Raw genomic sequence first — 27,515 nt, forward strand, 5'->3', positions numbered from 1 at the left:
GTGATACATTTTTGCCTGTGTCTCAGGCATATGTTCTTTAATATGTGATGTTTATTAAATATGTATATAGGGCCCTATGCTTTTTTTATTTATTTATTTTTTTATATACTTTTGGACTAATCCTTCACTTATAGGCATATTTAAAGGTAACACGTTTTATTTGAACTGTCTTCAGGGAAAAGGTTCTTTATAGATGTAGATAACCTGACTCATAACATGAGGACTTTTAAGGAACAACCCAGTACTTACTTGTGACTTCTTCAGCAAGTTCATGCCGCAAAACAATACAGAACATAATTGCCTGCAGCCGGTACAAACTCACATTATCATCTATCAGAGTAACACCTGCCGGCTTCTCTGCCGCCGCTGCTGCAGCGAGGGTCTAAACCAGTGTCCCTTTTGTTTGCCGAGCTTGGCAGTGAATAGACTTTATTTGCTGGTGTGAAAAAAATGTAAAAGACAATAGAAAAATATATATAGGCTGCTAACTTAATTGGGTAGAAGGTACATTGAAATAATAAAAAGAGCATAAAGCTAACTGTGTCGTGTTAAAGTTGGTTTAAAACATCTTAGGAATGTTAAGTAACAAGTTTTGAGTTGCATGTCAAAAAGAGGGTAAGGGTGAACTGGGGAGGAACAAGCCTCCATGTTTGTGAAAGGTAGAGAAGAGAGTAGGTGTGATAAGGCACCTGTGCCCATACCTGGGCTTCAAACGCTGCCCCTGAACCAGCGCTGATTTCTGAAGGCTAGGCATGCTCATGTGACCACATCTTGTGGGTTGCCAAGTTTGTGCTCAAATACTTGTAACATCTGACTTGTATTTTCCTTTTCGGAAGTGTGCGGAATCTCTACCATCAATTTTTCAATTCACGCTGTAGTCTGTTGGCGTGAATTATTAGGGGCGGTTGTTCAGTTCTGGAAAACACAGCTGGCTGTGTGTGTACCTTTGCAAAAATACATTCTTGCAATTAGTCTTCTTCTAGAGTCTCTGCACATGATGGGACCCAGGGGCAACCCCAGCCTTCTAGAAAACCTGTGCGCAAGTGAAAGGAAAGAAGTGAGGGTTTAGATGTATGGCACATGGAGGGCGGTGGTGGTTAATGTTCTGAAATACAAACACTCATGTCACAAAATAAGTACCCTTTTAAAAAGAAAAAGACCCCCACCATACAGTTTTATAAGCCTTGTTCATTATTACAAAGTTGTGTTAGGGACTGTTTATGTTTAGCACCTGGGTTAAGTTTGCTGTGGTTGGCATTCTAGAAAGGTTTCTATATAGCAATACGTGAAAAGTTCTCCATTCAACAGATCAAGAAACAAGGAGGCTTGAGGAAGTGTTTACGTTCACCAGTAGTCTTGAATGCTAGTGCAGATTACATTGTTATGTCTTGTAAACTACCTTGCTTAGCTTTTAATGAGACCTCTTTCTGAGGCCTCCATTAACTATGGCAAGAAGCCACTGCCTGTTGCCTTGGGCAGACTTCAGCTTTATAGCTTTATATCAGGGGTCATCAATATGTTTTGTGCCTGCACGAGAAACCAATTAAGTGCCTAAATATAGAACATTACTTATTGTGAGAACATCCCCCTTCAAATACAGCCACGTCTTACTACTATTCTCTTATCGAATAAACACAGTTCGATACGGTCTCTCTGGATAGGCATACATTTATACACCCGCTTCTTTCTAAGCACATCAATACGCCTTACCTCTTTTACAATTTTGCTAGAAACACACATTTATACATCCTGCTCTATTTATATTGTTAACAAACATATACATCTACACGTTTTATCATTTCTCTGTTTTCTCTAAATGCACTTACATGTTTATCACGACTGGGTTTTATTCCTCCCCCTCCTTTTTTTCTTTTACCAGCTTCCACTCAACTCTTCTGTCTCTTCTTCCTGACACGCTCTCCCATCCACTTATCTCAGGGCTGTTCCGCTTATAACAATAATCCATCTTCCCTCCTATCTCTTTAGCTCTCTCTCCTAATCCCTTTTTTTTCCATCTGAGCCTCCCACACAGTGGGGCTGAAGAATTCTGTTCTTTCGATAAACCCCATGGCTGGGTTTTAGCCAATATGGTGCCTGTATTTTAATGTGAATCTTACAAATCAATTATCTGGAGAATTACATTGTGACATGCGTGACCTACTCAGGTACGCGTGTGACCCTAAGCTAAAGCATATGACTCACATGTAACGTGTCATCACTTTCTCTGAATGCTCTCAGTAAGCAAGATTGTAGCCATTTTCAGCAATTAAAGTTATTGTTCCCCTTTTCTGTACAACACATAGCAAGCATATCATAGAACTTGCATTCCCACTTCTTTTTCCATGGATCAGCTTGTGTTATGCAAACAATTCGCTGATTGCAGTTAAAATGTCCCCATGGGGAAGGCGTTGGAGTCTTCATGGGCTTTTAATATGTAGTAGCGTGTAGTGATTCCCTTCTAATGGGGTCTTTGTACTCTCATTCTACACAATGTTCTCAATTATCATCGGGAGGGCTTTAAATGCTCCAACTCGAAGTATTCCTTTATAAAATAGAAACTTAGAATTTGATTCTGAAAACTCCATTCATCCCATCTAGTCTGCCCATTGTTTCTGCTGTAAAGAATGAGATCAGTCCTTGGTTACGTCTAAGATTCAGGAGCCATATGCCAATCCTATGAATGGTTAAATTCCTTCACTGTATTACGGTGACGAGACATCTTCTACCCTCACTGGATACACCCATCAAATCATGCTTCCTTCAGTCCGAAACTTCAGCGATCAACACCAGTAATCTGGTCTAGCGCTGGCAGGACGAAGCAGGAAAGCAATACAATAGAGATGTGCTGGCGCTGTGGCTAGCCGGAGCGTAGCTACACAGCGCTAATATTGTCCTGAAAAGGACAATAGGCTGTCATCAGACAAAACTAATGTTGAGGTGGAAAATGTAATCACATTAACTAAACAATACCTTGTCCAGAAAGCCTGGCACCACAATCCGACCACCAAACACAGTAATGCCCGCATAACCCCTGTTTTCTGGGTGATCCAGAGGGAACGGCAGAGATTCTGGGGTATCGACGGATAGCAGCAATTTAAAAGCTCTCTGGACGGTCCACAGTGCAACTAGGAGAGGGCTCCATTGTGGTGGTTCCTGAACCTAGGTCTAACCGAGGTGCTAGAAAACAGGGTTTCCTAGTGAGCTTCCTCTCCCAGTCACCCCTCGCTGGTACCCAACCACTCGTTTGGCAGATATACAAAAAAGCACTCTGGTGGAGCCATGGTTGTGCAATATATTTAGGGTTAAAGTCAGCGGATACTCGGATCCTAGCCGCTAAACAGTTCCGGAGCCTTACGGCTAAGACCCAGCCAGGCACAGGCCAAGGGAAACGGGTATCCAACAGAACTGGTAACATAAGGGTGTGATTATAATCCTGTGGGAAAGGTAGAACAGGGGAAAAACACGCCAGAACGCAGTAAACAGTCCTGCACAGCGCTAGTTCCGTGACGTAGACTTTACCACTTATGCAGGGAGGCTGTTCCACGTATCTATCACCCTCTCTGTATAGTTAAACCACCTTACATTACATCTAAACCTCTGACCCACTAGTTTTAACTTATGAGCTCTTGTTCTAAATGGTAACACATTGCCATTCCATACCATTGTACAGTAATAAACACATATGAAAGTAGTTGAGAAAACTGCAAAAAAATTAAATCATATGATGAAAAAAAAAAATATATGTTAGTTTTAAGAAACCATAGGTATAGTGTTCAAGATATGTGTAATAAAATATTCCAACCTACTGTATGTGTTGTGAAACCTATTTTGCTTTCGGACACAAGTAGAGAACCCATCTAAACAGACTCCAGTTTTCTTCCTTCTGCGCAAGTTACATTTTAAGTAGCTGTTAAATAAACAGCTAATCGTGAAGGAGAGGTGTTCTAAATCCTGGGATAGAGCGTCTTGTCGGCAGAATATTAAATGCCAACACAAGTCATAAATATCTGAAAACTCCCATATGGCATGTTAAAAATATTAATATATAGGCAGTTTTAGATGCACACAGTTTACTTTTGGTTATAGAACCAATTCAATATTTTATTGACATAATATCGTAATATGTGGGCAATTATTAAATGCTTTCTTTCTCACATATTTTTTTAATATTACTTTGCCAGTTCTCCTTGGGGCTTTAATGCCTTCAGATGCGTTAGTGTTGAATCACCAGCCTAATTCTTGAGTTCATATAAGCAGACATTCTATCCAATGGACACTCAAAAGTCTGGTAAAACAATGTATGGGGAGTCCGGTAATCATGCTAGTATTTTCTGTAGGACTAAAAGAATTCCGGTGTAATTGTTAGTAAGGGATCATGGGAAATACAGGAAAATTTGCATGACATGCCCTTTGTATGCCTTTGGTGAAGTCAGATGTGATTGCAGAGCTACAAACTCCACATAAATCTAAATAAATTAAAAATGGAACATAAAAAAAACACAAGATAAAACACTTAGATATGTAACCGGATACAAAACCCATGGAAGATGAAGCGGCCCTATTGTAAAACAGACTTGCTTCCATATTGCACAGAGGGACTGGCGTCCTTCACAACATGTGCCATAACGTTTCGTTGCCAAACTCAATATTGATGAGTGTGTCTGGAAAGCTCAATATGACCATAGGAAACTCTCCCAGCTGTCATCGAAATGCAGCTTGGCAAATTATTTCAGTTGTCTTTTTGTGTTCAACCTCCAGAAGAAGCTGCTTCTTTACAAACACCAGATTTATGTGGTCAAGGTCAAATGATAATTTATGTGATTATGGATCCTGATGATGCCAGGTTCGGTGTGCCATAGATAGCTCCATCTTTTAGATTTCCTTAGAACAGTGAGAACATCTGACTACTTATCCTTAGGATGCGACCCTTTAAATGAAATGACACTGTGAATTTCTTGCTAATATGATTCCATTTGGGGGGGAAAAAAATATCGCAGAGCGTCTACAATTCTATTCATTGTCCTGACTAAGTGCATATCGTATTCATTCACAATTCTCTACCTTATCAACTTTCTTATTTGGTAATGGACATTGCAGCCTTCTTTCACTTGCCTTGGGAAAAAAATAATCATCTCTCTTGCACATTAGTTTTATTTCCCAAAATGCTATCTGCTTATCGCTATTCTGTGCTTCATTATCCTCCTGACACCACCAAACCCTAATCTTCCATTTACCATCTTCTTTCATTATGGCCACATCACAATCCCACCAGTGTCATGCCATTAAATGTTCTGTTTACCTTCCTTGATTATCCTACCCTTAAAGTTGACATAGTACAAACGATTCAAAGATCACATCTGGTAATATTTGATGTGTTTCAACACAAGTGGAGTAGACATGTTTGGTTATGTCAAAAAAACAATGGTGTCCACTTTCTGTAGTGGTGCCTGAAGCTTTACATACCTTCGTAATAGTGGGTGTCATTATACCCCAGCATTGGAGCTGGTTGATGATGGGTATTCTGTGCATGCGCATTGGAAAGAAGGAGTTGTGCTCAGCTGAACACATTATTATTAGGAGTTGGGAAGAGAGGCAAAACCATGGGGGGAGGTTTTCTGCAGAACTCTTCATGCATTTGCAACCGGAGAAGAAGTGCATATAATGGCTGGAGTGTCGCTTATGAGCTCTTTTTCTCTGTCGCTCTCTCTCTCTTGTGTGTGTGTGTGTGTGTGTGTGTGAAATTATTTATTAAAATGTATTTCTATAAGGAGATTCTGATGAATACTTTTTGTTCTTGTCCTGTAAAAATGTTTATTTAAAGGTAACATTCTGCTAGAAAATGTATTATATCGCATACGATGGCTTGTGGCCCTCTCTTTTTTTTTGTTTGCAAGTACGTTCCATACTTGGCAAGCCCGCTTACATTTAGTCCTTTTGTTAAAGGTTTGTGGAGCGGTTCCCTTGCTTTAAGTTTGATTGGCTGTGTCTTTGCCCAATATTACCTAATGACAGGATAAAAATCCCCATAGGGGAGCTAAGATCTGGTTCAGAGGATGCTAACAGTGTACATGATGGCGCAGAAGAGCTCATGAACCGGGGTATTTCCATCTGTTTGCAGCATCATAGGGTTTTTTTTTTTTATGCTCTATGAGTTCACTTCGATTTTTAGGTTCATAGAAGGAAACGAGCATAGGAATGTTTCACGTTTAAATTAAAGAAATCAACACGTTGGACTTTGTTCGCAGAACTGTCTGACACGGCTTGGGGCGTTGTATAAACTGATTTTACACCCTGCCAGTGTAGATTTGTAGTGTGCGCTGTTCATCGGTCCTGGGCAGGGCTGCTCTCCATGGTCCTGATCCTTCCCTCTGTATGGAAGCAAACAGCTGCTCTCTTCCGCGGGCTACACATTGGTCATACCCCACACCCACATCTGGGTCGCTTTCAGCCTCGGAGCACTTCTGTTTACCTGCTCTATTTAGCACTTTAAGGACACCTTTATTTATTTTATTTTTTTTCAATTACTCCCAGTCTGGTGTCTCCGTTGATTTATCCCCGGCTCTCAGAACTGGTCATTTTCCTGCCTATTGAGAAGTTAGTGATGCGCAGATGAATTATTCTGTTCTCTGGCTGAGAGAGCAAAGGAAAAAAGAGAATGGAGGGGGTGGAGGGCACAGGGCCTGGGAAAGACTTAACCATTTCCCTGCCCGAGAAACCACCGCTCCGATTCCCGATTGTGTGTGTTGGTGCTCACTTGACGGTGAAGGAGTTAATAATGTCACAGTGTGATCTGCGCAGGAACTAATGATCCAACAATTAAAAAACTGAACCAGAGGCTACAAATCAGGCACCTGGTGCCAGAGACAGGGAATAGGGAGCATGCAAAGAAATCCTTTCTTGTTAATGCCTCATTAGGAAGGCAAGTGAGAGAAGATTTGTAGCAGCAGTTATTCCTGTCCACTTGTAATAAACAGGCTGCTAGTCACATGGTGGCTTCTGGAACGTGTCAAAGATCTAGAATACACTGAACATCAGTCCACCGGGATGCGGAGTGAGAGAAGCTTTGAACGGCTATCATTTTGCTTACATGAGTAAAACACAGAAGAAAAATCTCCATTCATTATTTAAATGTGTGACTTGTTAACAATGACTGCATGGAGCCAGGAGTCGACCCACAGGTGGAAAGAAACCAGAAATGCATCCTTAAGCCTGTCTCCGATAACTTCCATTTACATTAGATATACTGTCAGAGCCTCCGTGGTATTTAAATTGCGGTTAGGAAAACAAATTAAATTAAATGCATTAACTGTAGACCAAAAGCATTAACTCCCCCTCACTCAGCATTGTTCCATACCTTTCGTCCCAAGTCCCCGGTCCTGTACTAAAGTTTGCATCATTTCCCTTTAATTCTACGTCATACAGTTAATCACCTAACTCAACTCCAATCTCACACCGCGTAGCTAGGACAAAGATCAACCTCGTTAAGCAGCTCCAGTCTATCATGGTTGGTTTATCTGGCCCTTATGGTAAGCCATTAAAAATACACAAATAATGCAAGCTGGGACACCAAAGAGGTGAATTGGTGTCCATATAAAATCAAATGGTCTTTATTTGCATCCTTGGACAGCAGAAACAAGAGCAAAAGTAGTATCTGACAGGACCAGGCTTGACGTATTTTGCACTACATGCGTACCCCAAGGCACCCTGGATAATAAGACAGCCATGTCTCTTATAAAGGGGGTGGTAAGCTACAGGTGTAAAACATTTTTATTAAAACTTAGCTAAAAACGCCATGTCGGAAGGCAACAAAGAACATTAATAGGTGAAACAACACACCTACAGTTGTAACGGGTATAATTACACGGTTCACAAGACTAATAAATATATCACAAACAAGTTAAACAAGGTCGGTGTAATCAAATTGACGTACTATATTGAGCAAATGAAAAAAGAAATAATAAAGTATCTTAGAGAAATGTAAAACAATCAAAAGAAGATAGCGTTAGAATAAACAACGTAGTTACCCTACATAATTGTTTTTCAGCCCGTGTTCAGTATTTACTTATATAGATAATTGCCTTTGTGTCAACTTAAAAAGGAACACAATATTAAAATGTTATAACAAATATAAACTAAATGCAATCCTCGATAAGAGAATAACAGGGAATAACTGGAAGTGCTACAAATCCTTTCTCTACCGATAAATAAAAAATGTCTGCTCATAAGCGACAGTGTCTTTATTGTCCACACTGGAAAGTCTTACAAGTTATAGTAGATTTCAACTTAGCGCTCTTAATAACAAACCCACAGCATTTGCAGAATTTATGTCCACGGGAGAACATGCCAACCGTTTCCAGCCAATTGCCCTTCAATTTGGGACGACGCAACATGCTGGGAGGCAGATTGCTGCCTAGGGAACAAGGTCGTTTGTACAAACATGTAATACCTTTTTTGGACAATCTCAAAAAAAGTCTTGTCTGCTTTTAAAATGGGTGGTTTTTCCAGAATAGACTGAATTTTATTCAGTTCTAAACTGTATGAAGTCACGAAGAATACATTTTCATTAACAGGATCCTTATGGTTAGAAGAAGGATGATCGCCCAAAAGATCAGAGCGACTCTTTTGACTGGCCACATTGTTCTTTATAGCCCTTTATCCTAAACCTAACCATAAGCTCTTGGGCTTGATCCTCAAAAACCTTTTGAGTGGGGAAAAAAACATTAATCTGCCTAGACTGACTAAAACATAAGAGATCCATCCAGAGGTTAGTTAACCTGTAGCAGAATAAAGTGTAACCCGTTATGTTTTCCATCCGAACTACTTGGCTCTGTACTGATGGAGTACAGCTTGGAGGCCACTTTGCATTGGGTATAAACCAGGACTGTCTGAGCCTGTACTGATGCAGCCAGGACGTCCTCTTATGTTTATCAAGGAGAAAAGTATTTTCTTCATTTATATGTTGATAGCCTTCAGTCAGTGGTTAACCTTTTACGCTACGTATTAACCAAGCACCATTTGAAGTCGAACGCGATCTTGCAAAGCGGTCAATTTACCTCGGATATGAAGAAGACCTGCAGGAATCCTTATCTGAACTTAAAGGGGTTTAAACTCTAAATCGATAATCCTGCCTCTGATCTGAAGTCACGGGAGCCACCTTGTAATAAACATAAACAAGGACCGTAAAAAGAACAGGTTTGTCCTTTTTTTTTGTCTTCTCTTTTCACGTATTCACACTGGCCATAGAGAAGGTCGCCGAGTTGACATTTAATATCCGAACCGTCAATGCTTACCGTGCTGAGTAAACATAATATGCACTGATTTCAGATGTCCTGGAGAAACCCTCCTCGTAATTATTTTTTCCGTTGACCTTAGCAAGTGTGAACAGACAGTTACAATGTGTCCATCACCCCCCCCCCCCCTCCAGCGGGGCTGCAGCTCTGTGGTATAGAAATGCCGGCCGTTTGGGAAGCAAAGAGGCGTTAATGGAATGTGAAGCGAGTTGTGGTATTTACAGAAGGCTTCATTCACTTAGTGATACATGAACGCACTTTTCGTTAACCCGATTTGTCCAGAAAAGGCCGGACTAAACCTTAAAAGGAACCTGACGCTCAGGATGATGGGAGCACAAACCTAAGCTTGATGACAACCAACCACCTGGTCTTGCTTAATATCCCCTTGAGTTTTGTTTAGTCTGATCATTTTAAGTAGACCATTGTCCTTCCTTTATAGTGTCCTCATTAAATATGACATTAGTACATAATGGGTGTTTCTGACTTATGGCTAAAGACAAGGTGTAAACTTTGCCCCTATGCCTCCCTATTTGTTAAGTATTTATTTTGTTGAATCTATGGATTTTCTTACATGACGTCAAGCTCTCTGTTTTCAGAGTTTACAGGGCTTTGAGTTGGATAATTTAGTTAACTAAACGTTACGTTTTGGATGGGTTCCAACAAGATGAACACCTCACTATACAAGAGCCAAATCTAGCGGGGTTCTCCGCCAACAAAGAGCCAAATTGTCTCTCTCTTTAAATTTTCTCTTGGATCACCTACTAGTAAATAACACCCCAAAACGCTGAAATATGTGGGGCGGGTGTGCCATTATAGAGCAGAATATGTAGGGAGCAGAGACTCTGATAATGTTAAGGTGTTTAAAAGAGTAAAAGTAGGTTACAGATGAAAGCAATAGAAGGATATTAAAAAAAACTGACCACGATGTCGCTTCTAACAGTACGGGGGGGAAAACCCAAATTGAGGCAATAGGAGAGTCTGAAAACTTTGTAGAGGGAATCTATCGGGTACAGGGAGAGTCTAGAGCAGTGTGAACCTTCACTCGGAGGATTTCAGGCACTTTCTGATCCCTTTCCCCTTTCCAACATTTCACATTTTCATACAAATAATTAAAATACGTGGTTGTTTGACGGAGTGAACAGCGGGGAGGGTAAAGCGCTCGGGCAGAAATACCCTCAGGCAAAATAAAATGTGTTTTGTTTCCAACCTCTGTGGACATCACTGCTTAATACATACTTTCTGTAGAAAAAAACAAAAAACTGCAACTTGTATCTACAGAATCCTAATTTTATTTCTGATAAGGCAATGTGCCAGTATTGTTTTTTTGTTTTTTTTTGTTTAAAATATATTTTTCTTCTAACGTTAAAGGTATACTCCTCATATTCACTTTCATGCATATGGTGGCTGATTGCTATCTTTAAATGGATGTTTTTTGCACTTCGAATGCACAGAGGGATTTTTCATAATCCCCTCGATGCATTTGTTTTTTCCCACCCAAGCTATTTGGCTTGCAGAAGATGACTTCCCTTGAACGCATTTCCTGCATTCTCGCCACCAGCCGGTCATCAACGCATTATAAAGTTCTTTAATATGTATTCATGTTTGGGCTCTAAAACTGCAGTTTTAAGCTCTATTAGAAGTTTTTTGCAATATTAATATTATAGCATAGAAATGCTTATGGTAACTAATCTTGCATGTGGTTCCTGGTGGTTATCCTGTAAATAGTAGACCGTGCAAATAAATGGGGGGGGGGGACCCCATTTACTGGTATACATTTGATTGTATTCCTGTATAGACCACCTAATCCAATCTACAAAATCTGTGGCGTACTATTGTATAAGTATACTGCAAAGTATATGATGTTGGGAAGTGCATTAAGACCCGCTATCCTTACCGAAATTGTATAACACAGTTAATTGTCGCTATTACATCTATACATTCAAATCTACTAACATAGCTAGTAATGAAAGTGATCTTGTATATAAACAGTGAGTTTCGAATGAAGCTGTTTTTAAACACCATATCAGTACCAGTGAATAAATATTAAGATTGAAATTGAAAATAAAACAAATATACTCCATCTAAAATGATCTTGTTACGTTTTTAGTAGAATTCATTCCATCATTCAAAATATTACTGATTTATATTTTGTTTTATCCATTGATGAGCCAGATGGTTTTAAGAAACGCACGCAAGGCAGCTTCACAAGAAACCGTATCAATGTAAACTCCTTGGAAATGCTCCAAATGGCCTTTAAAATTGAAATAACACAAGTACAAAAATGGTGCGCTACCAGATGTATATAAAATGCATATGCTTTCATTACAGAAAATTAAAATAGGCACACAAAAAAAAAAGGTTTCAAGTGTTTACCCAAAAAACGTCAAGTTGGTGGTGGCTCATGAATTGACGAAACGTTTGCCATTTCAGACCACCTAAGAACCAGGCTGGTGTGATCACACTTGGCCTGATGGGTTGCAATATTCAGGGACACAGAGGGTTAACCATTCTGGGATGGATTATACTGAAAATAGTAATTAACAAATATTAATACTTGAACATTATTTTGAATGATGTGCAAGAATGAAGGCGTGATGTAAGAGGGCCATGAGGATCACCCTCGGTGTTCATAATAAAGGGGAGACGTATATGATGTGATAAATAGACTAATAAGGGTTTCTCTTGGAACAAAATTACATTGAATGACTGAACAAATGGGGGGGGGAGCAGATATAGAACAAAACTACCCCATTGTTGTTGGATGAAGTGTTAAGGAGAAGAGAATACCTGGCTGACTAGGAAAGAGTTAAAACATACACAGAACCGTATTTGGTTCAATAATTTAAAAAGGGAACAGCAGAGCTGTATCTGCCCTCTGTATCTGGTATAATGACTTATTAGCATTGTTCTTTGGGTCCGCATGGCCTGGAGGTCCGGGATGCCATTCCTGGTTAATTCTTTAGAGCCAAGCAAGTCTCCACGCTACCCCCCCCACACCCACCATCCCCAAGGCTAGAAGAGGGAGAGTGGGGAGTTTGTGTAGGAGGGAAATAGAAGGCAGATGATACGTCCCTGATTAAGCAGGCGAAATGGGAGCTCAATATGTTCACGGCTGAGGAAAGCGCATCCCTGACGGGAGCCGGTACAAGCTCTCCCCACGCAGCCGGCTGGACAGGAAATACAATCATTTGGCCAGCTTCATGTCCAATACTAGAGGATCCTTGTGTTTTCTCTTCTTGGCACCGCATGTTGCCAGTGCTGTCAGCGGGCTCCGCATGGAAATGTTGCTGGCATCTGCCGCCTCTTGAACAGCGCGTATTGTCTTAGCCCAAGTCCATGAATTGGGCAAGAGGAAGAATAGGAATTGAACAAGCCAACCTACCATAAAAATGCTAATAACTAACAGAGAAAAGTCATCTTATTGCACTGGACACTATTCGATCCTGGAAAACACATTGTCATGCCAGAATAGGTTGGTGCCAAACATTGTTCTTCTCAATAGCACCATTTGGCTATTGCTGTGCATTGGGAATGGTGTCCTTTTCTTACAAGTAACAATAACATTGATATTTCTGTTTTCTCCGTACCTTCTTGATAGGATCAGATTGCTAAATGTGTTTCCAGTGGCTGCCTTCTGAAAAGGTGTGAATGTGAGAATCCTGAAGTGTCTCAAAGTCTATAACATCTCTATGAGTGATTGTTGAACTCTAGGTGTTAATAAACTACAACTTCCACAGTTGTCCTCCCCAGCGTTATTATATTTCAACTCAACGACAGCTGAGGATAGTAGTTATGTTAATGTCTTGGGTATGTACACCAGGGTGTGAGGTTACAAGAACATTGTGTACTCCAGCACATATTTGCACTAAATAAATCTGATACCCCTTTTTGCTTCATTACTGCTTGTTGCAGCGCAATAAGTAATTTTATTGGTCTCCCATCACAAAAAGTGTCTTATCAGGTCCTCTAAGAATGAAAGAAGGCTGCCTCTACACAGCAATGTATTCTGGCCTAGGCCAACTATGGTGGCATGTCCAGTAGTTCCTGACCCAGTCATCAAGGCACGCGAAAAGTGCAGGATTTAGTAACTTGAGCATTCTATTTAATAAGAAGACTTGGTCTGGAACCACTGCTGAAATCCTGATATTGACCTTCTCTCAGCCCTAACTCAAAATTCATGCATAAAACCAAACCCCATTCTTAAACTAAAGTTAGGTTCTAGACCCTCCTCAAAATTGCAATACAATATACATATATAAACATCAAATATAATATATATAAACATATACATTGAATTATTTATACAATTTCCGTAATCTCTCGGTATTCTTCTAAAAAAGTGATTCAGATGCTCATCTTTTTGTCTTCTCCATGACATAGTTACAGGGTCGTCAGTACGATTAACCGTGCAGAGTGACGCTCGCACCCTGGGGACACTCACCGACGACACAGTGACAAACCAGATTACATCAATCAGTGCTTTCCTTTCCTTGTTCTTATTAAGCCCTACTGCAAAGGAACAGCACAGGTGTATTTTTATACATTTTTTAACTCTTGAAACTCTCTCACAGGTAGATTATAAAAGAGAGAGTGACGGTCCATGAAATAGATGGTGTACCTAGCATATGTGTCACGATTATAATGGAGTGTTAGCTTATGGATGTGACTTTTGGAACTGTTTTTGTTTAAAAAAAAAAAAAAACAAAGAAAATAACATATTCCCCACTATTTATCCGGTCAAGACTTAAATAAATAAAGAGAAAGAGCTTGAGAGTTGTGTTTGATTAAAATATGTGCTACATCTTTTCTGTCTATGAAAAGCAAGGGCTCATATTGTCCAGTTTGCTTCTTTTGCATGAAAATTGGCCAAGAACCTACATTAGGCAAAGACCCAGCAAGAGAGCTGCAGTGTTACTGTTGGAAAAGCAATAAGCGTTCATGCCTAGGGCATAAACTACCAATGAAATTGAAGAGAAATCGGACCAGAGGGTAAAATAGACACTAAACATGCCTCTCTAACTACATCTGTCAGTGTGTGTGTGTGTGTGTGTGTGTGTGTGTATATATATATATATATATATATATATCTATATATATATATCTATATATATCATAATTACCTTAAATTAATGAATAATGTAAAATAACGGGCATATATCAGAGATGTCGAAGAAGAAGAAATAAAACTCCATGACAGCATCAGTCTTGAGCAAAGACCACAGCGACATTTTAACATACAGTAAAAAAATTAAATATAATAATTCTGACATGTGTTTCCCCCGAGACCTACTAAGAAGTGAATAATCTGGACAACAAGTGTTAGGCAAGAGGAAAGACACATTGTGATTTTGAGGAATGAACACGCTTCCCATTTTTTTTTCGGAAATCATCGACACAGAAGACAAAAATGGCCTACACGACTTCATCACAAGGTCGTTAATATGAATTCTGTTTTTCCCCCGCAAGGAATTCCTAACATTTATAATCATTTAGAGACAGATACTTTGGAAATAGGTGCAGAAAGAATCAATAAAACAATATTAAAGGCGCTGTCTCACGTATTTTGCTGGATTTAACTCTTTTGTAACTAAATCCATCAGAAGAAGCACCAATGCTAGTAAGGCTGAATGCTCACAGGTTTTCCAGAAATAATTCTTGAATTGGGAAAAAAATGCCTCTTTTCTTATTTTTATGTTAAACATTTAATTGTCATGTGACACACAAGCAGACACTGAAAGGTTGTTGCCATAGAAACTAAAATAGCTTCTTAAAAGTATTGTTAAACCATCAGGGAAAAGAATACGTACTTATGGATGTATTGTATTGCAGGGGTATCTTTGCATAAACCCACAATTTGGACTCCTTTGCAATGAATAAAATCCAATTTTCTCCACAAAGCTTCAATCCATTTGGTATTTTGTTTTACGATTTATGGGATGTATTCACTAAAGGGGTTTTGGCTTCAGCTTTCTGACTTCACTATACATTATGAAGGGCCAACCCTATTGGGCTTCTCTTGCAAAAAATAACTTGGCTGGCCCTTTTATAAGGCATAGTTTAATCAGTGAGATTTATTCAACACTTTCCTGATCCATTGTGTTATGCATCACACAGGACTAGCTCAGCGCCTTATCCTAAAGAGACCTGCCCTTGTTGGTTCTTCATAGTGAATAGTGAAGAGAGACCAAAATCTCCCTTTAGTATATTAAATACGGTTATTGTGGCGTCCTGAATTGATGAGTATGGATGTGGAAAGGCATCAGAGATCCAGGATAAGAGTTGTATTTGTTTGTAGGTGTATGAAAGGGGTTGAGTAAGGGAAGCCATCTTCAGGTCTTCTTAACTTGGAGACCAATACAGGTCCTGGAGGAGCAGAAAACCGAGTACGGAGTCTTTAAAGCAATTCCGGGTGTGATGTGTCCTAACGGGTTGAATAGGAATCTGCGCTGTGTGAGGCTTATTGTGCTTTTCTTAAACTCCAATATATATCTATCGGGCACTAAATTCTCTGGCTTTTCCAGTGAAGGGAAATTTAATTTAGAAGTTAAAACTGGTAATAAGCAGGTTGTAATTCTGGATACGATCATTTTATGTTTTAAGAAGGATTAAAATGTTACATTAAATTATTACGTGTGAGAACGACACAAAATGTTCACGATAAGGTCTCCAAATGTACAATCAATTGTTATATATATATATATATATAAAGTTAATGCACAGTAATTTCTACACCAGCATAACAATTATAGGATGTTATAAGATCTAGCCTACAATCTGATATGGCAAGGTGCAGATGCAGATCTGTATAAAAAGCCAAGATATCATATCTCCACAAACGGGGCGAGTGGCAAATGTCTGTTCCAGAGGAGCGCTCGTCCGTGATGGGTGGCCTCCCTCACCTTCCACGGTGACACCTCAGGCCTACTTCTCATTGGCCTCCATATAACTTGTGGTCATATGTCTCAGTTGGAGACCAGCAACGGAGCAACTGAAGACCCCCAGTGTCTCAGGGGGTATAGAGTTTCCTGCCACCCATGGGGTTTGTTCACTTTTCAGCTAGTACTAAAATTATTGGTTGTTGTTATGCTACTTACATAGTACTTAAGTATAGGGCTGCAACTAACGATTATTTTAATAATCGATTAATCGGCCGATTATTTTTTCGATTAATCGATTAATCGGATAAAAAAAAACAATATGCAAATTTTTCGTTTATTTAAAAGAATTTAATGAACTGGATGTTAAAAAACAACTTAAAATTTACATTAACATTCTTATTTTGTTATGATGTAATAAAAAACAATATTTTCAAAGTACAAGAACCCAAACACAATATTTATGAAACAAAATAACCCCAAACATTCTGAAAAGAGGTGGACTATTACTGTTCAAGAAACTTTGCACCCAGCACTTTGCACTTTGCACCCAGCACTTTGCACCCAGCACTTTGCACCCAGCACTTTGCACCCAGCACTTTGCACCCAGCCCTGGCACTTTGCACCCAGCACTTTGCACCCAGCACTTTGCCCCAGCCCTGGCACTTTGCATCCAGCACTTTGCACCCAGCATTCAGCACTTTGCACCAGCACTTTGCACTTTGCACCCAGCCCTGGCACTTTGCACCCAGCACTTTGCACCCAGCCCTGGCACTTTGCACCCAGCACTGGCACTTTGCACCCAGCACTTTGCACTGTGCCCCTGCACCCAGTCTCTAACTCTGCCCTGCACCCAGCCCTGCCCCCACATTCTGCCCTGCCCCCACACTCACACTCTGCCCTGCACCCACTCTGCCCTGCACCCACACTCACACCCTGCCCTGCATCCCCACCCCCACTCTGCCCTGCACCCAGTCTCCCACTCTGCTCTGCACCCACACTCACACCCTGCATCCCCACCCCCACTCTGCCCTGCACCCAGTCTCCTGCCCTGCACCCCCCACCCCCACTCTGCCCTGCACCCCCACCCCCACTCTGCCCTGCACCCCCACCCCCACTCTGCCCTGCACCCACACTCACGAACCGCTCTGTGCGAATGGAGCCACTCGCACAGAGCGAACCGCTCTGTGCGAATGGAGCCACTCGCACAGAGCGAACCGCTCTGTGCGAATGGAGCCACTCGCACAGAGCGAACCGCTCTGTGCGAATGGAGCCACTCGCACAGAGCGAACCGCTCTGTGCGAATGGAGCCACTCGCACAGAGCGAACCGCTCTGTGCGAATGGAGCCACTCGCACAGAGCGAACCGCTCTGTGCGAATGGAGCCACTCGCACAGAGCGAACCGCTCTGTGCGAGTGGAGCCACTCGCACAGAGCGAACCGCTCTGTGCGAGTGGAGCCACTCGCACAGAGCGAACCGCTCTGTGCGAATGGAGCCACTCGCACAGAGCGAACCGCTCTGTGCGAGTGGAGCCACTCGCACAGAGCGAACCGCTCTGTGCGAGTGGAGCCACTCGCACAGAGCGAACCGCTCTGTGCGAGTGGAGCCACTCGCACAGAGCGAACCGCTCTGTGCGAGTGGAGCCACTCGCACAGAGCGAACCGCTCTGTGCGAGTGGCTCCATTCGCACAGAGCGATTCGCTCTGTGCGAGTGGCTCTGTGCGATCCGTGCACATAGACATGAAGAATACTTACCTCCGGAACGCGTCACATCCGTCACGTAGCTAAAAGAAGGCGGAGACTGCAGAGCGTGTAGCAGAAGCGGGGAACGCTCGCGGAGGTAAGTAAAAGGAGCCGAGTGCTCCAACAACGAATTGATCACTCGATTAATCGATAACGGAAATCGTTATCGATGATTTCCGTTATCGATTATTATCGATTTTATCGATTCGTTGTTTCAGCTCTACTTAAGTAAATGTGTTATTACATTCTCCATAACTCATTACATAATTAAGGGAAAAACGATAAAATCATGCCGGATATGAAAATAGTCTGAAATTCATCACAGTTCAGTTTTCCTTTACGTAATATTTAATTTTATCACATCATGGCGGAACCGACCTGGAACAGATGACACAGAGATTCTTGTAGTATGGGTTATGAAATGCACGATCCGCCGCAGGCTTCTTACAGCTTCAATAATGTAACGCTTCAATAAAGTAAAGGCTAGTGTCCCAGACGTCACATTGTGCTCGTGTGTGATATATATGCAAAGTAATAGAAGCGTAATATGACTGTAAGTCATCCACATGGGTCCAGTAAAAGAAGGCCTTCTGTATCTGAACTTTTAAGAGTTTATAGAGGTCCAAACATGTTGACAATGTTAGCCCTTATTTGAAGAAGCAGCCCCTGCCTTGTTTGCCTCACCAGTAACGTATAAGAACTCTCTATTTTAAATATAATTCTTGGTAGCAGAATAAGTGACTGTTATGTTGTTAAAACAACACAAGCCATAAGTTAAGTACATACATACAGCATGTTACATAGAAAGCACAGCATTACTTAACTGACTGCGCTTACAAATGGGTCATTAGTTGAAATGTTAATGTTTTACAGACCTTTTACAGTTTAGCCATAAGTGGCTATAGAGTCGAGCTCCCTAAAGAGCAGATGTTCTGACCTCCTTGAGGGACTCGGTACAAAGTGCAGTCAGAAGGAAATGGTGGCTTTGTGAAGAAGGTGGGCCGTACCATTCCATAGGGCTGTATTACTACGCTTATCTCCTAAGCAGTGCATTAGCTGGATTTATGGCAATTGCATTTACATCTCAATTTCTAAATCTGAGCTGCAGAGTATGTTGGATTTTTCTAAATAATAATATATAAGTAGTAATGGTGATTTTTATAGAAAAGATGGTATTTCCATTAGCAACCGGTCTGTGCTAATCAAATATTCATGTGTGAATTTGGTATTATGGCCATTTCCAAAAAACTTTGGTTTTAAAGATCCATTATAGATTAAAAATAACTTTAGTGTTTCTGAGATGACGCACAGTAATTTTTAACCCCTTGACGACAAAGCCCATACATGTACAGGCTCACAATGCATTGTCCTTAATGGGTTTAAGGCCAAGCGGTTGTCCTTGGGGGTTAATATAGTAGATATTTTGAGACAACCAAGTATATCTTATGAGAGCATACCCTGTTCTCTTCTACCTGCTTTCACACAGCTGATCGGATGAAGAAAGTCTCAGCGTTAGCCAGTCGGCAGACAGAGAAGTATAGGTTTCTAGTTTAGGACCCCTTTAGCCATCCATGGGCAGTAATTGACCGGATTACTGTCTGCAAGAAGACAGCACCAGTTACACAGAGAAAGCAGCGTGTAACTTTTTTTAAAGTACAAGCTGTTTTTCCAAATTCCTAGGTCTTTGTGAAAATAAAATGTGGTCCCTCCAAAAGAAGCAAAAGCCATATGAGTTGAGGGTCATTCAATTTTTTTTTGTAATTCGAATGCATCAGTTGGTATTATTGTATCATCATAACATTTTGAATGCTGAGCATAACTATGATAAATGTAAAGTAATTACTACATATTAGCAACATAAGAAATATAATATATAAAGCTGTTTGTTCAGTTTTGGAAATGATAGTGAACAGTTAGAATTATTTTCGAAATGGTAACGTGAAACTACTACATTGACCTATCGATTTAGATGCCAACTCAGATATCAGGAGAATTAATAGTCCAATCTTATAACAAGCTTTGAGCTCAACTCCACAAATTCTTCAATATATTGATAGGGCCTCTCTGAACCAACAGAAGACGATTCACTTGGTTCTAGATAAATAACAACCTTAGAATGGCAAATAAAAGGTTCAGCACATCTGTGTTCCAATGCTACAAGTGAAATAATAAGTTTTTTTATTTTCTTTGTTGGAAATTTGCTTCTTGGAACGCATCACATTTTTGATATCGTTGGTAATGCAAATTAATTCCATAAACCTTTAGCATGTGATGTCATTAGAGACAGCTTGCGCACCAAGAAGCGATGGACCCCCTATGCATCACAGGAGACTACTAAGCTCCTGCTACAGTGTTAAGCAAACCAAGTTGACTTTGCTCAAGGAGACAAAACATTTTTCTAAGATTATACTTCCAAAAAAATAATCCTATGTTCTTGGGATTTTTAATATACATTTGGGGCAGTAATGTACCAATCTACTATTTTTCAATTTCTTGTAAATTGATATACAATGACTTGCCTTTATGGCGCATGCCAGGTAGGATGAGTCCTTGTAAATGTTATGTTGCATGTCCAAGAGACAGGAGGTCTCATTCTGAAACAGTGAATTGCGCCAGAATAGGCAAGAAGAGGCTAGGGAAGCTTCATGGCTTTTTACACAATTTATCCAGAGCTTATCAATATTACTTTTGAAACCCACTGAGACTCTTCTGCAATTTTTCGACCTTGCTGGACATTAATTAGTTACCTGTGTGGTAAGTGTCCAAGGGCTATAAATTGCAGGAGAGTCTCAGTGGATCTTAAAGTAATCTAGATTCGGCTCCATGGTGAGCAATACAGCCATGTTAGGATTAGATAGGACTCACCGCGATTGGGACACTTTGATGTCGCTGTAGGCTAAGCAATACATGATGGTGGAATTCCCAATATTTATATGTCTGATAGGTGTTCTAAGTAGCATTTGCAGTATGTATCTATTGGATGTGCTCTGATTCCTTGCTTTTGTTGGGTGTACTTGTTCATTTCAGCTGCACCCAAAAATCTGTATTTATATGCTTACCCCTTTTTTTTTGTTAAAAAAAAAGAAAATGCTTTTCATGTCTTCTCAGAACCTAAAATATTCACATTATGAGCATTGTATCCAAATTCATCTGGAAGTCATTTTCTCAACCCAAATCTGGGTTTCAAAATCTGGTTTTCGAATGCTAATATTTTATGAGTATAATTTTTTTTTTCCTGCCAGAACTGTATTTTGATTATTCTAATGAGCTCTTGTGACAGACATCTTTGTAGAACATGCCAATCAATTGTGCACCTGTTCTTCACGTAGAACCAAATAACAACAGAACTATTTGTTTAACATAATATCTATTTTATCTCTTTTTTTTTTCTCTTTATAAGCTTAGAGAAGGCTACGTTTCCTCTTCTATTACTAACACTGTCTGGTCTATTATTCTCATTTCATATCCCCTAGGTGGTAATAATGGCCACCATTCTTGATTCCTTATAAACATCTTGTAATTTGGTGCTTAATACATTTCCCTTAGTATTGCGGTGATAATTGTGCTTTGGTCATATAGTGTAGATTGCATGACCTGCATTAATTACCACATTGGAGAACAGATATGCTTCAATTACAAGCGTTGCGTGCTAATGACTATATAGGAGATGGCGCATAACTAAGTGCTTCTACTTTATTGCAAATCTGTGAAAAACCTCCTTCACCTCGCTTCTTCCCTCGAGACAACCATAAAACCTTTAGAGAACATGTTTGTTCAATTTGTATAGATGACGCCATGTCCAACTCGGTGAAAATGTTTAATGGAATAAGGGTTGTACGCTTCGGCTAAAATGCGTAAACCCATCCGTGGTCTCAAAATGAGGTCTGCGTATTGCTTTTCCCATAATATCTTTTAAGACTTTGGTTTAAGAATTACCGTTGGTAACCCTACTGTACATCAAACATAATGATTTGTAATCATGAAAAAAGGAGATCCGTGAAAAAAAACAGAGGCCCTGTTTTGCGACCCAGGTCTGTCCCCTTTCCTTCCTCCCTCTTTCATCGTATCCTTTTTTTGTAATTGTCATTTCATCCGATTTCTCCACGGTCTTTATCTAATTCAACGCAGACTTTATTGTTTATAAAACACTTTGTTTGTTCTGTAATACTTTTTTTTAACCACAAACGCGAACAAATGTCATTTATGACCTTGCAGAAGGAACACCAAGGAACTCTAAGGACCAAAATGAGAAACCGTTTTGGTTCTGGCCTAATCTTTTTAATCTCTTTTAAAGATCTCTCAAATCCTTTTTTGCCTTTGCGTTGTGCCTGGAAACGTGTGGTTTGGTGGAGTGTATTAGATTATACATAGGGGGATGAGTTGAAATATTCAGTAACAATCATGGCTTGGTTGCCTCTCATATTGCGTATATTGAAGCAGTATTGTGTGTCGTGAGAACGCACTATACTTTTGCATTACGGCACTCAAAGGGATCGGAGGGAGCTCTACTTAAGGTCACGTCACTGGCAGGTTTCCCAGGGTATTGCGATAGTTAATGGAAGAGTCAAATTAAGATCATTGAGATCAATGAAATCATGTTAGATGCTATTAGTAGAATCAATGACCCCATCAATAGCAAAGTTTTTTTTTGTCAGTAAAAACCTAGCGCTCTGACCCCTCTCCCGTTTACACCCCTGCCGTTCTTTATTATCGCATGCCTTACATATACCTGGATCCGCTTGTGAACCCTGTGTTTTGTGCAGAGCTAGGCAGGGGGTCGCACAGTGTATGGAGGTTAATTAGATCTGTCTGGCAGCCTTAGCGAGGAGTAAGGCCATTATAGCTGCAATCTGAATTAAATGTACATATCGGGGAATATTTAAACTGACTGCCAACTAAAGGATTTTTTTTCCGAGACCGTGAGGCACAGAAAATTGGGAAAAGAGCGAGGATTCAGTTATGCCCAAACCAGACGATAAAGGTTTCTATTCAAGCAACAGTTCTGTGTTTAGAAAATATCCATTGATTGTACCCCGGGGTGTGTTGTGCGTTCCTTGGAGCTGTTGCGTGTCGCCTGAAGGCTGTCGGTGCACCAGTTGCTCTTATTCTGCCTTTTTGTTTTTTGATTAAACGCATTTTCTTCAATGCGGCGAGCAGGCAAGTGCAGCCGGTCAATTACTTCTAATGCTTCATATTTAAAGGAATAGATTGTTTATTCAGTTACATTAACTAAAGACCATGATATATCACTTAATATTTCAAGGAGACCGTCTGAATCCAATTAAATAAAAGTTGTGATGATCACCACTACACAGATCAGGCGCATCAGGCTTTTGATTGTAAGCTCTTTGGGGTTCTATGGACATTAGTAGGTTTTATTGTTTATTCTATGTTAAAACAGTTTCACGTTAACACGTTGGGGATTTACTTAGAGCAATGGTGTGTGAGCAAAGATTAGAAATATATGTAGGATGGAGTGTGTAGGGGGTAAGGCATAATAGACAGGTGAGAGGGAGGAGAGATCAGTGAAAATGAAGGTACAAGAGAAAAAGACAATAGTGTGTAAGGGTTGTTGAAGACAGGGTAATGAGAGGGGTGAATGCAGTGGGAAGAAAAGCAAGAGACAGCTATATGAGATAAGATAAAGAAAATATCATTGGGAGAGAAGGGAGAATAATGTGAGGAGGCAAGGCAGAGAAGTGCTAGTTAAAATGCAGAAGGAATGGTGGAGGTAAGGGAGGAAACGATAAACGAGAATGTGGGGAATGTGGGGTAGGGTGAGGAGGAGAGGACAGTGTGTCAGAGGAGGAGTAGAGAATAGGAGGAGAGGTGGGAGAGCAGTATGTGTGAGAAGGAGGAGGGAATAATAATGAGTGAGGAGGAAGGAGTGTGTCTCCATGAACAGGAGAGAGCAGTTTGTCGGGTGACGAGTGAAGGATAGAGTTAGGAGGCAGAGGATTATGTTAGGCAGGTGAGAACAGAGAGTGAGGAGAGAACATTGTTAGGTAGGGGGAAGAGGATAGTGAGTGAGAAGGAGCACTATGTTGGGAGTGCAGTATAGGAAGTGAGTAGGTAAAACTGGAAGGAGGAGTGGAGAATGGGTCGTGAGAAGTGACTACATTATGTTTTGGGGGACTTGAGAGTGCAGGAAAGACCAGTGCTGTGAGTGAGGAGGGAGATCTGAGTACAGTGAGGAAAGAGCAGTATATGGGGGAATACAATGAGCAAGGGAGAGAAGAGAGGAGTGGATAGGGTAGGAAGAGAGTGCAGTGTATGAGGTGGGATCAGAGATAGGAAAGTGTGCATTGTATGAGGTGGGGTCAGAGAGAGGAGAGAGTGCAGTGTATGAGGTGGGGTCAGAGAGGAGAGAGTGCAGTGTATGAGGTGGGGTCAGAGGGAGAAGAGTGTGCAGTGTATGAGGTGGGGTCAGAGGGAGGAGAGAGTGCAGTGTATGAGGTGGGGTCAGAGAGAGGAGAGAGTGCAGTGTATGAGGTGGGGTCAGAGAGAGGAGAGAGTGCAGTGTATGAGGTGGGATCAGAGAGGAGAGTGTGCAGGGAAGACAAGTGCAATGAGTGAGAGTGGGAAAGCGAGAGGAGAGTGCATCAGGTGAATAGGAAAGAGAAAGGAAAAGGTGCAGCAGGTGGATCGGGAAAACAATGGATGAGGCATAGAGATAACAGTGGATGGGGGGGAATGGTTGGTTAGGAAGGAAAGAACAATGGATGAGAAAGGAAAGCGGTGTAAGGGAGCAGTGAGCAACAGGGAGAGAAAACAGCAATATGTTAGGGAGGGAAGAGATCAGTGTGGGGAGGGGAAGAGAGAACAATAAGAGAGGGTAGGGAAAGGTATAAATATGGTGATATGAGAGATCTAGCAGCGTGATGTAGGAGAGGAAGATACACAGAGCGAGGCTGTAGTGTCACACGCTTCTTGCTTTCTAACAGGCTTCCAGCTGGCTCCTGTGTTATGTGGCCATATGTCTGCCCTCTCCTGTAGCCTAACACATATTCAGAAGGTGGGGGGGGGGATCAGGGGTTTTAACCTCTGCTGTACCAGTGTACCCTGCACCTCATTACCATATGTTTTGGGATACAATACCTTGTAGACCTTTCCAGCATGAGACAGGAAAGCTCGTTCAGGGAGCAGAGTTATGCCAAAATAAGTATTTCAAAAAGCTTCCCCGCTTCCCTCTACAACTATATAAAAAAAACCAAATCCCTTAAATCCTGGGGTTGTTTGATATTTCCAAATCCCTGTTTTGCTATAATGACCTTCAATGAAGTGCTGACAACATTCAGCCCGGGGGCAAGTCTAGCCAAGTGGCCCAGTAATAAAGTGACCCAAAGTGATCCGTCCTGGCAGACAACGTGTGCTATCCCGTCCTGTCCAAAATACATTTGCAGAAAGAGTATGTAAAGAAAACCTAAAAGTGTGCAGAAAATTTTTTGATCACCACAGAAATGCCATTTACGCTATACTCTCACCATACATAGATTAGCTATAAACCATAAAAACTTCAGGTAGTTGCCCAATATCTTTTAATCTGAGAAATTGCCCCCTTGCCAGCCCTCACCACCTCATCCATCCTTTACTTCCAATGGGACAGCCTGTCTAACCCGTCTCGTAACATTTTGTTTTCTGTAGAATGTGTCTACTGAGTCTGTTTTCCCATACCGCCTGATCCAGTGACCCCAAATCCTCTCTTTTAACTCTGATCCATTTTATTCACTGTTCTCCATTCCTTTTTTTTTTTTTTTTTCCCCAGGAGCTCCCACCCGAGACGTCATTCTGGTCTCCACCATCCTAACCCTAAGCTTGAGTCTTACCATCATCATGTGTGGGATCTGCCAGTGGTGCCAGCGGAAAATGGTAAGTGTCAGACATCTGTACCTTAGCTCAGCCCTCACCACCCAACACCCCAAACACCGGCATTCCACCCCAAACACATGCAAAATTCACATTTTACCATGAACTCCAGTGCTATGTACTGCATGCAAAAAGCTCCACTGTGGATTAGAAGATTTAATATCGGATTGTGTATGTCAGATGTGTGGCAGGATCAATACATTCACATTTTTTAAAGTTTTCATGTACCTGTTTTGGTGTGTACTTGTATGCAAGTGCACCTGTCCTCAAGAAATGCATGGATAACAAGGGTCCACTGGGGATGCGTATGAAACTAGACACCATACTAAAACAAGGAGCTAGTAAATGAATATATAAAAGGTTACTTGATTGGTGCTGTCTCTGTTTATGGGTTCTATCCAGTATATAGCTGCACACGCGTGCTCACCCAAAGTGTTTTATGTTCTTACGAGGCAAAGGATCGCGAGTGCCCACCAGGGAACCATGTTTACAGTGTTTTATGTCTTTAATTCATCGGTACCAGATGCCATAGAAATAATTGGATGGATTTAATCCTTATACCAATCTTCTAGTACAAAGTATCGATCCAGTGATGCTATAGTGGCACATCACTGAGTTGTTATACAAGACACAATTCCGATTGCCTTTGGAGTCAGAAGAAAAAATACCTCTTTGCGGCAATATTGGGCAAAAGCTTTTAACCTTCTTCTCAATCAACAGATATGAGTACTCGGAAGGGTTAAACTTGAGGAACTTTCTCTCTTTTCATCAAGAGTAACTATGTGACTTGCCTTTTTGTTTCTTCGGAAGAGACCTGATTGGTCTTATAAGCTTGCACTCTAAAGCTACTCAATAAAGGTATCAACTAGTCTCTTGTAGCCTATTCTTGTCGCTATGGACTTGGTATTTCCAAAGGTGTCCATTGCTAATGAATGCAAAATCTCCATTGTATAGTTGACATAACTGCGGTTACAGATACGTGGAGTCCGGCTAACCCCTAATAATTCACTTATTTAGAATATATACTCAATAGGGCTATGGCGCAGCAGCAAGCATGCTTCTTGGCACATATCTAATGCCACATATGTAATTGATATATCATTTTGTTTACAGTAATGGTAAATTTATTCTAATTTATTCTAAAAAAAATACTTAAGACACCCATTTTTCCAGTTCTCAGTTTTTCGCTTTCTACTTAGAAACCCGGGCAGAATCATTGCAATGCTGCATATATGTGCATGTGTGTTTTGGGGCAACTGGTACCAACTGCATTTTCCCAGGCTTGAACCTTGCAGAGACTTGTTCACGCCGTTGGTATGGCAGTATGTCAGATGAGGAAAGGCGCAGAGCCAGGGCGTGACTGGGGCGACTATACAGCCCTGGCACATTAAGGCTAAAGGCCACCAAACAACGTACGGGCAGCCACCAACTAGATACGCGTGGCTGAGTGTTTCTCGAGCGGGTGGCTGTGCATAGCCATCTGCAGGACCTGATCTACCACTGGAGCAGCAGCATCAGGAGGTATGCCGTCCTGGTGGCCACCGGGCATTTGGCCAGTCCAGGCCTTGGCAGGGTATTACACTCTGCAGGAGTTAAAGAGGAATCCGAGACTACAATTTTAGGAAAAGGAACAAACATGCCTAACCGTTGTTACCTGCAGTAAATCTGGTAAAATAAAACCGATCTATATGTATTGTAGTGCTGTAGGAACCGCTATTACCTCCGGCAGACATCGCTAGGC

At 41.1% G+C, this 27,515-nt stretch overlaps 1 protein-coding gene across 4 annotated transcripts in view; it reads left to right on the forward strand.

Annotated features, from left to right (window-relative positions):
• SYT7 (synaptotagmin 7) overlaps positions 1 to 27,515 on the forward strand; it is a 134,247-nt gene that overhangs the window by 26,484 nt on the left and 80,248 nt on the right. For all 4 annotated transcript variants that reach the window (XM_053449740.1, XM_053449737.1, XM_053449738.1 and 1 more), the window contains exon 2: positions 25,674 to 25,777. In XM_053449740.1, the coding sequence (XP_053305715.1) occupies positions 25,674 to 25,777 (104 nt within the window). The remainder of the gene's footprint in view (positions 1 to 25,673; positions 25,778 to 27,515) is intronic.

Source organism: Spea bombifrons, chromosome 10 (genome assembly GCF_027358695.1).
Source record: "Spea bombifrons isolate aSpeBom1 chromosome 10, aSpeBom1.2.pri, whole genome shotgun sequence".
In the NCBI taxonomy this organism is placed as follows: Eukaryota; Metazoa; Chordata; class Amphibia; order Anura; family Pelobatidae; genus Spea; species Spea bombifrons.